This window comes from Lepidochelys kempii, chromosome 1 (assembly GCF_965140265.1).
Source record: "Lepidochelys kempii isolate rLepKem1 chromosome 1, rLepKem1.hap2, whole genome shotgun sequence".
Lineage (NCBI taxonomy): Eukaryota > Metazoa > Chordata > Testudines > Cheloniidae > Lepidochelys > Lepidochelys kempii.
The window spans coordinates 42,657,886-42,674,294 of record NC_133256.1 but is presented as its reverse complement, the minus strand read 5'-3'; the positions used below and the strand labels follow the sequence as shown (position 1 = coordinate 42,674,294).

General features: G+C 40.1%; 1 protein-coding gene across 7 annotated transcripts in view; it reads left to right on the top strand.

Moving 5' to 3' along the window:
* The window catches only part of ATP8A2 (ATPase phospholipid transporting 8A2), a 692,754-nt gene that overhangs the window by 440,202 nt on the left and 236,143 nt on the right, over nucleotides 1-16,409 (top strand). For all 7 annotated transcript variants that reach the window (XM_073340296.1, XM_073340286.1, XM_073340306.1 and 4 more), the window contains one exon: nucleotides 6,237-6,347. In XM_073340296.1, the coding sequence (XP_073196397.1) occupies nucleotides 6,237-6,347 (111 nt within the window). The remainder of the gene's footprint in view (nucleotides 1-6,236; nucleotides 6,348-16,409) is intronic.

The window sequence follows — 16,409 nt, the reverse complement described above, 5'->3', positions numbered from 1 at the left end:
TGTGCCAGATGAGCTAAAGATTCATATGTCCCTTCATTTTTCAACCACCATTCAAGAGGACATGCTTCCATGCTGATGATGGGTTCTGCTTGATAACTATCCAAAGCAGTGAGGTCTGATGCATGTTCATTTTCATCTTCTGAGTCAGATGCCACCAGCAGAAGGTTGATTTTCTTTTTGGGTGGTTTGGGTTCTGAAGTTTCCACAGCAGAGTGTTCCTCTTTTTAAGACTTCTGAAAACATGCTCCACACCTCATCCCTTTCAGATTTTGGAAGGCACTTCAGATTCTTAAACCTTGAGTCGAGTGCCGTGCTATTTTTAGAAATCTCACCGTGGTACCTTCTTTGCGTTTTGTCAAATCTGCTGTGAAAGTGTTCTTAAAACAAAACAGGTGCTGGGTCATCCTCTGAGATTGCTATAACATGAAATATATGCAGAATGTGGGTAAAACAGAGCAGGAGACATGCAATTCTCCCCCCAAGGAGTACAGTTACAAGTTTAATTGACGCATTATTTTTTTAACAAGCATGATAAGCATGGAAGCATGTCCTCTGGAATGGTGGCTGAAGCATGAAGGGGCATACGAATATTTAGCATATCTGGCATTTAAATACCTTGCAACACCGGCTACAACAGTGCCATGTGAATGCCTGTTCTCACTTTCAAGTGACTTTGTAAATAAGAAGCAGGCAGCAGTATCTGCCCGGGGAGGGATAGCTCAGTGGTTTGAGCATTGGCCTGCTAAACCCAGGGTTGTGAGTTCAATCCTTGAGGGGGCCATTTAGGGATCTGGGGCAAAAAAAAATGGGGATTGTGCCTGTTTTGAACAGGGGGTTGGACTAGATGATCTCCTGAGGTCCCTTCCAACTCTAATAGTCTATGAGTCTATCTCCCATCAATGTAAACAAACTTGTTTGTCTTAGCGATTAGCAGAATAAGAAATAGGACTGAGTGGACTTGTAGGCTCTAAAGTTTTACACTGTTTTGTTTTTGAATGTAGTTATGTGACCAAAAAAAATCTGCATTTGTAAGTTACACTTTCACGATAAAGAGATTGCACTTCAGTACTTGTATGAGGTGAATTGAAACATACTAATTTTTTTGTTTATCATTTTTACAGAACATATATTTAATCAAAAATAATAATATAAAGTGAGCACTGTGCACTTTGTATTCTGTGTTGTAATTGAAATAATATTGAAAATGTAGAAAAAATCCAAAAATATTTAATACATTTCAATTGGTATTCTATTGTTATAAGTGCGATTCATTTTTGTGACTTAATTGCGTGAGTTAACTGTGATTAATTGACAGTCCTAGTTATAGTTAATGCTTTTATTTAAGTTGCTGGCACCAATAACATGCAGTTTTAATTTTGGAAACAAAATTTAAAATAATATGGAACTGTTCGTTTTGGAGGGGAGAAGTGTGTTTTTATTAACCTGAAAGATTACAGTATATTGCTGTGTTATGGTGAATCAAATTTGTGTTGTGTGCTGATTAGTAAAATAAGATGGACTTATTTGCAATAGGAGAAATACTAGGCTAAAATAACACTAAATAGTTTTCAAAAGGAAAACTTGGGCTTCATATGGTATATTCTCCCTCAATGCAGACATATATGGTAACAACTTTAGTGGGAATTATATGCATGCCTTGAATGGAGAATGTTCTTCGGAGTAATTTAAGTAGGCCACTGTAATGTAGTATCTTGTACCCAAATGATACTTCCAATCCAGTGATTCCAGAAGTGGGCAGACATGGAAAAATAAAGCTCTATATAAAGACTTACTAACGATTCCACAAGGAATCATATAATGAACTAAACAAATAAAAAGGAAGTTTGCCTCTGACCCAGTGCCCCAAAGAATAACTTCCATTCATACAGAGAGTATGTTTGCATCATCTTTTTTTTAAATGTTATTGTCTCCATGATTCATTTTCAAAGTATTCCTAAACCAAAATACTGAAGTTCTTTACATGGTTCTAAAACTTAATAAAGCTTTTTATTGAGAAAAGATACTTTTTATCCAGAGGCGGAATCTGGAGTGTCTAGGGACCATTGCTTTTTTGAATGCTTTAAAGGGGAAAATTGCTCAGGGAAATTCTTCCTTTAAAATAAATGTTGGGTTCATGGTTCAGTTTTGTTCCTGGGGAAGCCTGGGTTGTATTCTAGATGTTTTCTTTTTCCTAAATTTCATCAGTTGTATTAAATAATGAATACTGGTACTCTAAAAACACCTTTTTATTTGGTAGTGCATCTCTCATTTTTAGATCAAGACTGGATATCTTTCTAGAAGATGCATTATAGTTCAAACAGAAGCCATGGTATGATGCACAAATTGCTGGGAGAAGATCTATGGCCTGTTTTTTATGCAGGAGGTCAAAGTAGATGATCATAATGGTCATAGAATCATAGAATATCAGAGTTGGAAGGGACCTCAGGAAGTCATCTAGTCCAACCCCCTGCCCAGAGCAGGACCAATCCCCAACTAAATCATCCCAGCCAGGGCTTTGTCAAGCCTGACCTTAAAAACTTCTAAGGAAGGGGATTCCACCATCCTCCCTAGGTAACGCATTCCAGTGTTTCATCACCCTCCTAGTGAAAAAGTTTTTCCTAATATCCAACCTAAATCTCCCCCACTGCAACTTGAGACCATTACTCCTTGTCCTGTCATCTGCTATCACTGAGAATAGTCTAGATCTCTTTGAATCCACCTTTCAGGTAGTTAAAAGCAGCTATCAAATCCCCCCCTCATTCTTCTCTTCCATAGACTAAACAATCCCAGTTCCCTCAGCCTCTCCTCATAAGTCATGTGTTCCAGACCCATAATCATTTTTGTTGCCCTTCGCTGGACTCTCTCCAATTTCTCCACATCCTTCTTGTAGTGTGGGGCCCAAAACTGGACACACTACTCCAGATGAGGCCTCACCAATGTCGAATAGAGGGGAAGGATCACGTCCCTCGATCTGCTCGCTATGCCCCTACTTATACAGCCCAAAATGCCATTGGCCTTCTTCGCAACAAGGGCACACTGTTGACTCATATCCAGCTTCTCGTCCACTGTCACCCCTAGGTCCTTCTCTGCAGAACTGCTGCCTAGCCATTCGGTCCCTAGTCTGTAGCGGTGCATTGGATTCTTCCGTCCTAAGTGCAGGACTCTGCACTTGTCCTTGTTGAACCTCATCAGATTTCTTTTGGCCCAATCTTCCAATTTGTCTAGGTCCCTCTGTATCCTATCCCTACCCTCCAGCATACCCTCCCAGTTTAGTGTCATCCGCAAATTTGCTGAGGGTGCAATCCACACCATCCTCCATATCATTAATGAAGATATTGAACAAAACCGGCCCCAGGACCGACCCTTGGGGCACTCCGCTAGATACCGGCTGCCAACCAGACATGGAGCCATTGATTACTACCCGTTGAGCCCGACAATCTAGCCAACTTTCTACCCACCTTGTAGTGCATCCATCCAGCCCATACTTCTGTCACTTGCTGACAAGAATACTGTAGGAGACCGTGTCAAAAGCTTTGCTAAAGTCAAGGAATAACACGTCCACTGCTTTCCCTTCATCCACAGAACCAGTTATCTCATCACAGAAGGCAATTAGATTAGTCAGGCATGACTTGCCCTTGGTGAATCCATGCTGACTGTTCCTGATCACTTTCTTCTCCTCTGAGTGCTTCAGAATTGATTCCTTGAGGACCTGCTCCATGATTTTTCCAGGTACTGAGGTGAGGCTGACTGGCCTGTAGTTCCCATGGTCCTCCTCCTTCCCTTTTTTAAAGATTGGCACTACATTAGCCTTTTTGTCTAGGCTTCTGGGACTTCCCCCGATCGCCATTAGTTTTCAAAGATAATGGCCAATGGCTCTGCAATCACATCCGCCAACTCCTTTAGCACTCTCGGATGCAACGCATCCAGCCCCATGGACTTGTGCACGTCCAGCTTTTCTAAATAGTCCCGAACCACTTCTTTCTTCACAGAGGGCTGGCCACCTCCTCCCCATGCTGTGCTGCCCAGTGCAGTAGTCTGGGAGCTGACCTTGTTCATGAAGACAGAGGCAAAAAAAGCATTGAGTACATGAGCTTTTTCCACATCCTCTGTCACTAGGTTGCCTTCCTCATTCAGTAAGGGGCCCACACTTTCCTTGACTTTCTTCTTGTTGCCAACATACCTGAAGAAACCCTTCTTGTTACTCTTAACATCTCTCGCTTGCTGCAACTCCAGGTGTGATTTAGCCTTCCTGATTTCATTCCTACATGCCAGAGCAATATTTTTATACTCATCCCTGGTCATTTGTCCAATCTTCCACTTCTTGTAAGCCTCTTTTTTGTGTTTAAGATCAGCAAGGATTTCACTGTTAAGCCAAGCTGATCGCCTGCCATATTTACTATTCTTTCTACACATTGGGATGGTTTGTCCCTGTAATCACAATAAGGATTCTTTAAAATACAGCCAGCTCTCCTGGACTCCTTTCCCCCTACTGTTATTCTCCCAGGGGATCCTGCCCATCAGGATCCCTTTTGGCCTTACAATTTATAAATCTCCTGGCACCTACGTATGCTCTGTATGTCACTTATTATTAGACCCCCTCTTCCTGCAAACACTTACTCATGTAAGTAACTCAATGCATGTCAGTAGCTCCACTGAGCTCTGTTAAAATAAAACATGGCTCTGTTTCGTTTAATTCCTTGTCACTGCTCAGTGGGACAACTCACGTGTATTTAAAGTATCAGAACCTTATTCTTTCTGGGTTGCATCATTTCCTCAGCTCTTTTAGGTAGCACTTTTGCATTTTCTTGAGAGATTACAAACCCAGTGAGTAGCATTATAGTAACTAAATGATTGTTAAAATCGTATGAGTTATGGCACACCATTTGTGCAGTTTTTCCTCTTTGGGTTATTCTACAGTATATCAATGGAATACATGCCAGCCTTGCTGGAGTTTACACTATATGTCTCACTGTCAAAGGATGAATCTCGGGAAGCATTAAAATTGTGGCAGGACTGAAGAGAGAGGGTATGTTGGTAGGTAGTTAATGGGTTAGTACGTTTATTAGCCATTCACTTTTGATTATCTACTTTCCAATCCTGATGCAGGCTGGATAGAGACTGAATCCAAACTGAATTATAATGTGGTTTGCTTTGTTTTCTTTTATTTTGCTGAAATACCACCAGAGAGCCTGTTCTTGTAGTATTTGCAGCAAATGCATTAAGTGCTGGAGATCTTGGGAGACAGGCTATATATCATGACATTTCTAGCTCATGTTTGGAGATCCCAGAGTTTCAAATGGGCTTTGGATAAATAATAAATTTGAACCAGAATTTGAAACTTGAACTCCAAATCTTTTGAAGTGGCATATCACTAGCCCAGAAGTGGAAATGAGTAGTTTGGCATCCTTTTGGTTCCCAAAAACCACCACACAAAACGGTGAAATTCAGTTTTTCTCATGGGGGACCTGAGGCTGAACTAAAAGGAATGTAGCAAGTCACAAGTGGGTTCCTTGACAGAGCTCACACATTTCCTGCTGTGGGCTTGATCTCGCTCTCATTGAAGGCAGTGTGAGAAATCCCACTGAATTAAATAGGAGAAGAACTGAGTCATCTTTGTGGTTCAAACTAGTATTATTAGGCAGCAATTTCCATAAACATTAGATTCATTTACTAATTGGGTTTATTTAAGGGGAAAAAGGAATATACAACTTGTTTTAGATGCTCGTATTGTGACCATATTTATTATTATCGAGTGAAATGTAAATGTTAATAAAAATGTATTTCTTCCCATCTTCTTTCAAAAGCTGCTAGTGTTGTTTTTTTTCTTTTGAGAACTCTTGCCTTTTCAGTCTCCATTTTAGCCCAGAACATTTCTAATTACCACATTGCTCCTTTTAAAACACAGAGAAGAGCCTTGTACCACACACTTATTATTAAACCCTCAAACACAGTCATCTTCTCATTTTACTATCAGGATAGTAGTAATAATTGAAGGCTTCTTCCTGTTTAAAGCAAATGAGGACCAAATTTATGGAAACATGTTTAAAAGATTTATTCCAAAAAAGGAGTGTTTTGCTGTGATTTTTTAAAATGTTTTGTTTGTGGGTAATCTGTCAAAATTACTCTCATAGAAAGGAAGTTGGAATGGATTTAATAGCTGATCTAAACTTCATGTACTTTATATAGAGTTGTAAAATGTGAGACTATTTTACTTGTGTCCATTTTTCTTTTTCTAGTTTTCTTACTTGGAGAAACTATTATTAGTCCATGGAGCCTGGAGTTACAATCGAGTGACCAAATGCATTTTGTATTGCTTCTACAAGAATGTGGTCTTGTATATTATTGAGGTAAGAACAGTCAACAGAATAGGCTTTGGCAATGGCTAAATTGGTTTGGCAAACAGTAACAGTTGCAATTAGTAAATTAAAATTAAATTATTAACATTTAATAAAGAAATGAAAAAGAAATGATCTCTTCACATGACATGTATTCATTTTGTGGAGTTCACTGCCAGAAGATGTCACAGTGAAGCTGGATTTTAAAAGAGGTTGGATACATTTATGTCCTTTAGTACTATGTGTAGTTATGCCTGTTAAGATGATGGGAGAAATCAAATATCCTGTTTCAGGGTGTAAACTGATTGTAGCAATGGTCAGGAATGCACATTATTGCACATTTGGCCATGTATATCATGAGTATACCAGATTTGATGGATCAATCATCTGATCTGATATGGCAAATTCTATGTTGTTGAACCAGTGCTTAAAATCTATTTTAAAAAAATAGTTGAAGGTTTTTCTTCATTCTTTCCAATAAATAGATGCTAAGAGGGAGGGATAATAAACAACAAAATGAGAACCTTATAATTAGCCAGACACTTAGAGTAGATTACAGGAGACAGTAGGTCAGAAATGTTTTACTGTTCAATAAATCATACCATGGTCGGTGTACATATCTGACTCCCTCAGGGTCTGATCATCATTTATGCATGTGTTATTCTCATGGAGAACAGGAGTTCTCAGCTAACATGTTCCATTTTTTCTTAAATGTATCTGAATGACCTCTGCTTTTTGGAGTTTATCATTTCCAGTACAGTTCAAAGTCTGTTTACTACATGTGGACAGCTACCATAGTATTGAAGAGTCAAACTGTCATTTCCAACTGCTTCTATGTCAGTAGTGCATTCAGCCCACCAGCACCACAGTACTCTCTTTTGGTGTGTGAGCGTAGCATAGCTAAGAGTGATATACAGCAATTTCAGTTTTGCAGAATAGTATGGAGAGACACTAGTTTCTCCTAAAACAACAAGGAGTCCTTGTGGCACCTTAGAGACTAACAAATTTGTTTGGGTTAAGATTATAAATTCTCCTTCATTATAAGAGAGAGATTCTGATTGTCCTGTCTTTGCCAAAACTTAAATCCATGTACCTGATATTTCACAGACATGGTCTTATCATAATGTAGAAATTTTTGTAAAATTTTCAGACAAGGCATTTAGGAGATGGCAGGGTTCTGGCATGACCGGATCTCACTCATTGAATATTTTTCTAGCCAGTTTTTTGGCTCATAATTACAAAACCGTTTTCAATAAGAGGATCTAAGTGTTGCTGGAGATGAGAATAATTATATTCATTAGTGCTGAAGCAAAATATGAATTATTAATGGGACATTGCCATTTTTTTTTTAAAATAGGTATTTTTTCCCCTCTCTCTTTTTTGGAATACCCTTAGCAGCTTCACAATTACTTTTCTTTCTCTAGGAGTTCTATTTCCATTTCATGGACTTTTTAAAAAAAAACAACTGTTTCTTATAGATTATTGTGTAATATGGCTCTGCTTCAATAATTACTTGTTACAGATAATAAAAATATTGTATAATAATACTATAGGGCTAAATTATAACTCCCCACATGTGAAAAAGCTACTCATGGAAGGGCTAAAGATTGGTGAAGAACTGTGTGACCTCAAGCCTTAGGTGTTTCTGTTAAATCATCTTGTTGTGGGGAGGGATCTTCCTAACCATAAGTAAAGCTAAGATCTAGTCATGTGTATTTTTAGTAAAAGGCATGGACAGGTCACCAGGCAGTAAAAAAAATGTCATGACCCCTGACCTGTTCTTGACTTCTACTATAAATACCCCTGATTAAATCTTAGGTGCTCTGGGGGACTTCGGGGATGCTGCTGGTGTTCCGGGCCCGAGGGCTCCAGGCATCGCTGGTGCTCAGGGGTGGGCATGGGGCACTGCTGGTGCTCTGGGGAGTGATGGCCCACGGGGCGCTCCAGGGTGGGGGGAGGTTGGGGCTGCTCGGGCGGCCCTGGGGTCAGCCACACTGGCTGCTACAGAAGTCACTGAGGCCCCAGAATCCATGATTTCTGTGACCTCCATGACAGACTCGCAGCCTTAACCATAAGATGTCCTGAGATGTTTAAAATGCGTGTGTACTCTGAAAGTGCTCTGTGTAAAGATGGCCTCTTCTTTCTAGCCTCCTCTGCTTCCTTTGGGTATTCAGAGTCCTGTCTGCTTGCTTCACTGACAAATTAACTTTCACTCCTTTTTGGTTCTGTTGGCACTGCAGAGCCAATACGGCTAAGAATGAGCTGGATTCCATTCTGGCTAATGCATCTGCATAACAGAATTGTTAATGACAGTAGTTTCTGTTGTATGGCCAAATTATGCCCCCAGTTACACCTGTACATCTGCATTACATATCTGTAAGATTCACTCACAAGGAAGTTGCTGCTGGCAATGGGGTATAGGTGGAAGCAGAATTTGAAGCCCATGGGGTTGCACCTGTGTAACTGAGGGCAGGAACTGATCTACAGCATTGATACTAGTGATGATACCCAAGCTTGAGAGCACTCATTTTTGATTTTCAGCTGCCATGTTGAGTTTTCAGCATTGGCACTTTGGAAAAAAACTGTATTTATAAACTTCACAAAATTGACCTGGAAACTGTTGAGATACAACAAATATGGAACCCCAGGCTACTATCCCTGGAGTCACTTTCCAGACCACAATTAAACTTTTTGCTTTACACAAGGAAGATTGTGCCATTTTACATTTCTAGCGTGAGGCCTTTGAGTGCCATTCACTCTTTGTGTGGTGTGGTGATCATGGAAAAGAGAAGCTCCACCATGACACACAACCCACAGCTCGTGAGATTCCCACCTCCCTCTACAGTGGTGCACGCCCTTAAGTAGCTGCTGCAGTATTACTGTTTGTTCCCTGACACTCTGAACAAGCTTGGGCTTTACCTCCCACTGTCTGTTTTGACTTGCCACATGCAGAGATATTTTTTTCTTTGACATCACAGTGAAACCAGAGTTTCTACCTGAATTACATTCCAAGCTAATTTTCAAAAGACTAAGTATTTGTAGAGTTGAACTGAAGAGCATGTCTGACAGAGTGACAGGGTTGTTAGTTATGGTTTTTCTACCGTTATGTGTTTTATTTCACTGGAGGTTTAACACCTGAAGTCAGCTTTATGTAACTGAATTTCACAGGTCTGCAATGCTGAGTGTCATTGTAATTCTTTTTGTTCCTGCCTCCTCTCGTACAAGCCACAGAGTAGAAATAAGAGGTTGTTCTCAATGAGGAAGCCTGAGTACAGTCAGGCATGAAAGTCACAGAGAGCTTCAGTTAGGAGAGAAGTAAATATGGGTTAAACTAACAATGAAGAAATGTCTGAAGAACTTTGTTGTTGTCCTCTGCCCCCTTTCTCCAACATCTCTGGGTGCATGGATCATCATATAGCTCAAAACCAGTAGCAGATTTAAACATTGGTCCCAGAAATGTACCTAGTAAGAGCACCAGGAGAAATCTAGCAATATCCTCTCACACACTGTGACTTTCCACGCTTTTGTGATTGATTTTCCTCCAAGTGTTTGGAAAGGTATTCAAAAAACAAAATTCTGGGTCTAGATATCCAGAGCACTCACCATTTTTGTGCTGTAGGTGTTACTGGTACTAGAGTCTGCTGAGCTGACACTGGTCACACTTTTGTTCAGTGGGTGTGTGGTGGTATTTTTGTGAATGGGGGCGGGGCTGTGTGAAGTTATAAATACATGAGCTTGCTGTTTAGCTGCATTCATTGCTGCTGGAATGTATGCCCGTATTAAAACTGTCTCCTGTGACAAGAGGACTAAAATGTCGGAGCAGAACAGAGCCCTTAGATAAAAGAGAATGCAGGAAATCATCAAGAAAAAACTAAGTACTCGTACTCTGCAGATTTGGATTGGAGCCCATTTAATATTTGTGCTTTTTGTTTTTAAATGAAGTGAACTTTAATGCTTATGAAACTTCCAAGAATGACAGCCCGGGAAATTAGTCTTTTGGGCCTGATTCTCCTTTGCCCCAAGGCCCCTATGTGCCATTCTGGCACTATGAGGGTACCTTAAAGAAGATGTAAATGTAATTTTCACTCACTTAAGGCCCAGTTATGCTGCCAGTGCAGTGCAAAGAGACCCTTCTGGAAATGAGAATCCGGCTCTTTATCCAAGAGCAGGTTCAGCAAAATCAGCAGTGAAGTTTCCCTATTCTGCCAGGCACTGAACTGTGAGAGGGTAATTCTGTTTGTAAAGTGACCAAGATGGTAAGAGGAGCAGAACCCAAATAAAATGCCTTTTTGCCCGGTTCACTCCTAGACTCCTGTTGTCTGTCTGCAGGAGAAGATTATTTAAATCTTCACACTGTACTTCTATGCTGTCCCAGAATCACCCCTGAAACACTAAGTCAGCAAACAGACTCCACAGACAAATAGCTGGGCATCATTACAAGTCTCCATCCCATTCAGTTAGTTATTTACCTGGCTTTATACCAGCTGGTGAAATAAGAGATCTATTCAACAGATGAGAAACAGATATTTCACTACAGATGATATCAAGTCTCTGATGATATCAGAGCTATTGGAGAGAGAGAGAGAGAGAGAGATGATTTCAAATGTAAAAGGACACCAAAACCTCTTTCATGTCATGCTTAGAAGTCGAAACATGGCAAGATCAAAGAAGATACCAGAAATGCCAGGGAAAAGTTCAAACCATTTGGGAGTGATGCCTTGATCAGTATATGGAAGGCAGTGTCCAGGTTTATTACACAGGAAAGGAGTGCTGGTTCCTTCATTGGAACAAATTAGTTAAATTAGTACAATAAAGCCTACTGGCTCCAATTAAGGATCAAGGCCCTCTTGTACTAGGTACTGTACAACAAATAAAAATGATTGTGAGACCTCTGATGCAAGCACTATCTAGGACTGTGACAAGACTCAACAGGTGGAAGAAACTGAGAAGGGGGTACTGATGGGAGGATGAGGTGTCAGTAAGAGGAATGAGTTATAAATAGCAGTTTTCTCAGCTCACCATCTGCCTAGCCCTTGTCAGATGGCCAGGTTTTCTAGTCGTCATGACAGATCTAAATCTTAAGGTAAGATTTGACGGTGATGGCTTTATAGATTTTAATAGAGTTTTTTTCCTATATGTAAGGGCAGCAAGGGAGAAAGCGAACAAAGGTGCTAGAGGAGAATAAGGCACTAAGCCATCAGCCTCATGGTTTTCCCATTTGGAACTTAATTAAACCCTCAAAAAAAGTCTAAGTAAACTTATTACTGCTTAGATAAGCATACTTTTAAAAATGTGTTAGATTCAGGAGTCCCACAAGACTGGGTTATGAATAACATGTGAAGTCCTCCTTGTGACCACCATTTTGGACTTGTCCAATAGAACATGTAGCCTGAAACCACATTTGAAATAGTTAAAGCTCCATTTTGTTTTTAAAATGCTGTTTTTGATTCAAAAACACTTTAAAATGTTCATTTTTATCACAAGCAGCCCTAAGGATTTCATCCTTGAAATATAAAATGGCGGAAGGGATTCAGCGTATCCCCTAAGACACTACACAATACCCAAGTCTGACATTTTTCAGGTGGTAGGTGTCGTAATTGAAGTTATAGGAAGTTGTTTTGTAACAAATGTTTCTAAATAATTCATCATTTTATCAGATATCCAAAATACAGATATGTTCAGGCTATGCAATTATAGGGCCAAACTTTCAAAATCGCTTAAAAACCTAGAGCTACACACAAGATATGCAGACAATTGAGTTCCTTATCATGATTGGGCATACACATTTGTTATTTACCCACACAAATAGCCAGTTAGGAAACTTAAGTTTGTATGTGCAAATACTCAGTCTTCATGTATACTTGTAGCAGCAGTTGTGCCTACTAGTTAGGCATAAATCTTATACACATACATTTTTGGGCTTTTGAAAATCTGGCCTTTAAATGTCTTCATATAGGTAAATGTCCATCTGTAGAAAAGAAGTTATTCTCAATGGATAGTTTCACTGAACAACTCCGTGTCATGGCTATATTAGTAAACATCCAAATAATATGAATCAGACTTTAACTAGAGCATTATATCCTCACAAAAAGTTCAGATACCGTGGTGATGGGTGCAGTATGAGAACCTAAGTAGATAAAATTCAGCAGTTTGTATTTTTATACCTTTTTTTAAAAAGTCCTTATTTCAGAGTTGTCCTTTTCTGTATGGAATTTCTTTTTATCAGCTTCATCCCCAGGAGTAACAGAAAATTTTTGCTGGAAGATCTAGGTCAGCATAAAATACAGCCAAACAAATAACCAGAAAATATGCATCGTATATACTCCAATTCAGTAAAACTATTAGTAATTATTATGGAGGCCGTAAAGCAGATCCTTAAAATGGCCTTCCAAATTGTTGTTTCAAATAAAACAAGATATGGTTTATGCATATCTCATCACCCTAATCCAAAAATGTCTAGGAAGTGACTGTACCCTTTGATTTTTTTCTTTCTTTGAAATGTATCCAAATTCCTCTTGAACCAGTGTACAAATGCTAGTTTCTATTACTGCTGCTGACAGTTTATTCTCTGTTGCAACCCCCCGTTGTGTAAAGAAATTGTTTGAATTGCTCTGAGGTTAGTCCCTTCTTCAACTTTAATCCATGATTGATTTCTTGTTTTTGGATTCCTAATTTAATATGTTAATCCCACAAGTTTGGAAGGAGTCAGTCACAAAGATAAATCCATACTATTTTTCCTTTCCTTGCAGTAATGTATGCTGCACATAAATCATTAGAGGAGAGTCCATCTTTATTAAAAGGGTTTGCCTCAAGTGCTAGATTTAACATTTTTCAAATGTTCAACCACAAATGATCAAACTCAGACCTTTCTTGCTTGCTTGTTTGTTTCTTCTAAACATACTCTGGAATACATCCTAAAGATAGCATAGTTGTTAATTTTTCAACAAAGTACCATTATTATGAATGACAAATTAGGCTCCATGGCTAGGTCCCAAAATCTCTGAGTACCTCCCTAGTGCAACATCTGCAAGTAGCAGCGCGTATTGCAAAAGACTCTGGTGTAGGAAAGGATCTTTATTTTATTTTATTTGTGGGAGGTGGTATGCCCGGAGCTAAAAGTTCCCTTAGATTTTTATACCTTAGTAGGACATGGTGAATATGACAAATACAAAGAGTGGGTCTCTGTGTGTGAAGTTTTTGTTCTGTTCTGTATGAAATGCTCCGATTCCCACATGGGGGCTAATAAGAAGAGAAAAATGTTGATGCTGTCCCGTTAAATTGGTGTTTTTCTTGTGTATGAAATATATGGGTATCAATTTCTTCAACTTTGGCTTTATCAAAGCAGGAATTCTGTATAGTAAATAAATACCCATCTCCAGTCTCTTATTAATCCTTGTCACCAATGGAAATGCATTTTAGTGTTGGAAGGGCATAATATATTATGGAGGCTAGAAAAGCTCTGATCATGAAGAATCATCCTGGAGAGATTAAGTGAAGCCCAGTGTTGTAGAAATGGTGTTTTTCTTTTGTTAAAAAATTATATCTGAAATTACAATGTTCTGATATGTGTGAACAGGAGATCAGAATCCGGCCTTGTGTGTGCAGCAAAAGTATTTTTTTTTTTAAATTTCAGGTCATATTATAACTGACTCCAACCCTGTTTTGTTTCCGGACACGACAAGTTATAGTTAATTTGAAGCTATTTTATTCTTTAGAATTATTTTTAAACAATTCAGTAATTTTTGCTTGTCTTCTTGTTTCAGTAAAAACAGAGCAGGAGATGGGAGAGTCTACTTTCCCTTACACTGGTGTCAATTCAGTGACATAGTGGAAATATAACAGTTTCAGATGAGAATCAGTTGCAAACTGTAAATTCATATCAACATTAGAACGTGTCAATAAGCCTGATCGGGGAATAACCTGTATTCAAGGAGTTCATGTTGAATTTAGGTACATACATCCTACTGCACCAAAGGGACTGTCATAGGATGGCCCTGCCTGGAGTGCCCTCCTGCGGCAGGTCGTGGCACGACAGGCACACCTGCCTCAGTTTCCCTTTTCAGAGTCCCCAGTCACTGCATGTAAGCTTATCCTCTAGTCCATCAACAGAGTTTATTACCAAAACATAGTTCAAATAGTCTCTAACAAAAGTCACAAACGTAGTCTATTTCCCACACCCACTGAATATAGTCGTTGATACCCTGCTCTTCCCAGCAGGCACCCCCACCAGCCTCTCTACTGGGAGTCCTCCTGTACCACATTCTGGTGTCTTCTGCCCCACCTAGCCTCCTTGTTGGTCCTCTTCTGTCCCTCTGCCAGGACAGCCACTCCAGCCCTTCCAAATGGGAACCCCCATAGCCTCTCTGCTAGGAGATTGTCCCCACCGGGACATAAGCTCTCACTCTCACTAACAGCCCTTTCACTATTCATCTGGGTTCGGCCCTCTAGCCCTGACAAGCTCCTCCATTGTTCCCCGCCTTCCGCTCTCCATCCCTTGGCTCCAACTGTCTAGTTTAGAGCCAGCAGGCAACTGCCTCTGCTGCTCCTTGGCCTTCAGCCCTCTGGCCATGACTCTCTGGCTTGGGGATGCCAGCCAACAAATCCGTCTTGCTGCTCTGTCTTCAGCCTTCTCCCAAGAACCACAATCAATCTCCCAGCTGCTGCCTCTTCTCCTGACAGACCCAGACCCGGTAAGCCAAGGCAGCATCATAGACAATAACTCATTTGGTAGAAGAGTGCCCAAGCTGGCATCTGGAGGGCTGTCTACAATGCTTAGCCTCCTCAGAGGCCATCCTCCAGTTATGGAGCCTGGACATTGAGTTCTGATGTCTACATACAAGAGACCATCTTATCACCATTCTAGTAAAAAAAACAAAACACTTTATTAAAAAGTCAAACATAGAAAAGTGCTTCAAAACCCATGTTTAACCTTAGTTTTGTATTTAAATATTACTTGTGCTCCTGTATGTTTAACTTCCCCACTCCATGTAAATGGCAGCTGATGCAACTCATTCAGCTAATGAATGGCATGAAAATAGCTAGACTTTGTTTCACACTAAAGGAATAAAATCTTCCAATTTTAAAACACATATGCTTGCATGGCAGTTTCTAATATCTTGGATTCAACAAAGAGCTTCTAAGGTGCCACAAGTACTCCTTTTCTTTAAACCTAAGTAGAATCACACACTAATGTATCCACTATGCCAGTGAGTCTTTTTGGCAGGAGTCTATCACCAAATACTCTGTCAGACAGTAATTTCATTTACAGTGGTTTATATTACAACTTTCAAAAGGAAGGAAGTTACTTTACAAATACATTTTAAAAATAGCTATTCTAACTAATGAATCACAGGATGAAAAGACCCCCCCCCCCATGCCAATCTCATAGTTTCAACCTATGGTAAGGAGAAAAAATACTGACGTAAACACACTTCCTCATGAACAAGAGCCATACAGGACCTGCTTCTGCTCTGTTACTCCATTGTAAATCAGGAATAACTCTACTACAGTCAAAGTAATTACATCAGCATAAACCTGGTGTAAGTGAAACCAATATTTGGGCCAAAGAGCCTATTACAAATAATCCTCTTTCCACACACACTGCTGGATTTTAAATAGCTTTCTTACAATTAGTCTCTGTCTCAAGGTGGCTGGCCCCAGTAAATGAAATAGGTCCAGCTCCCCTGTGCCAGAACAAGTACTCCCATTTTGCCAGTTAAGAGGGTGGGGTAGCACTTGGTGGCTACAGAGTACAGGGGAAGATCTGAGGGGAGAGACCCAGCATCACATGTTGCTCTTCACTCATCTCTGGAATGCCTCCTTCTGGCCACATCTGGGGATTAGCTCTGCCAGGTCAATGCCCCTTCCTGCAGTTGCACTTCATCACTGTCTCAGTCTTGCTCTCTCAGGACTCTCCTGCTCCCATTTTGTGGCTTAGCCCTCTGGCCAGGTCACTGTAGTTCTCCCTTTCCAGGGGGTGGGTATGTATCCAGATCTCTGGGGACTTACTGTCCCAGGCAGCCTTCCCTTTCACTGCCTCTTAACTGTGCCACTTCCACAGTGGCTGGTAGGGGA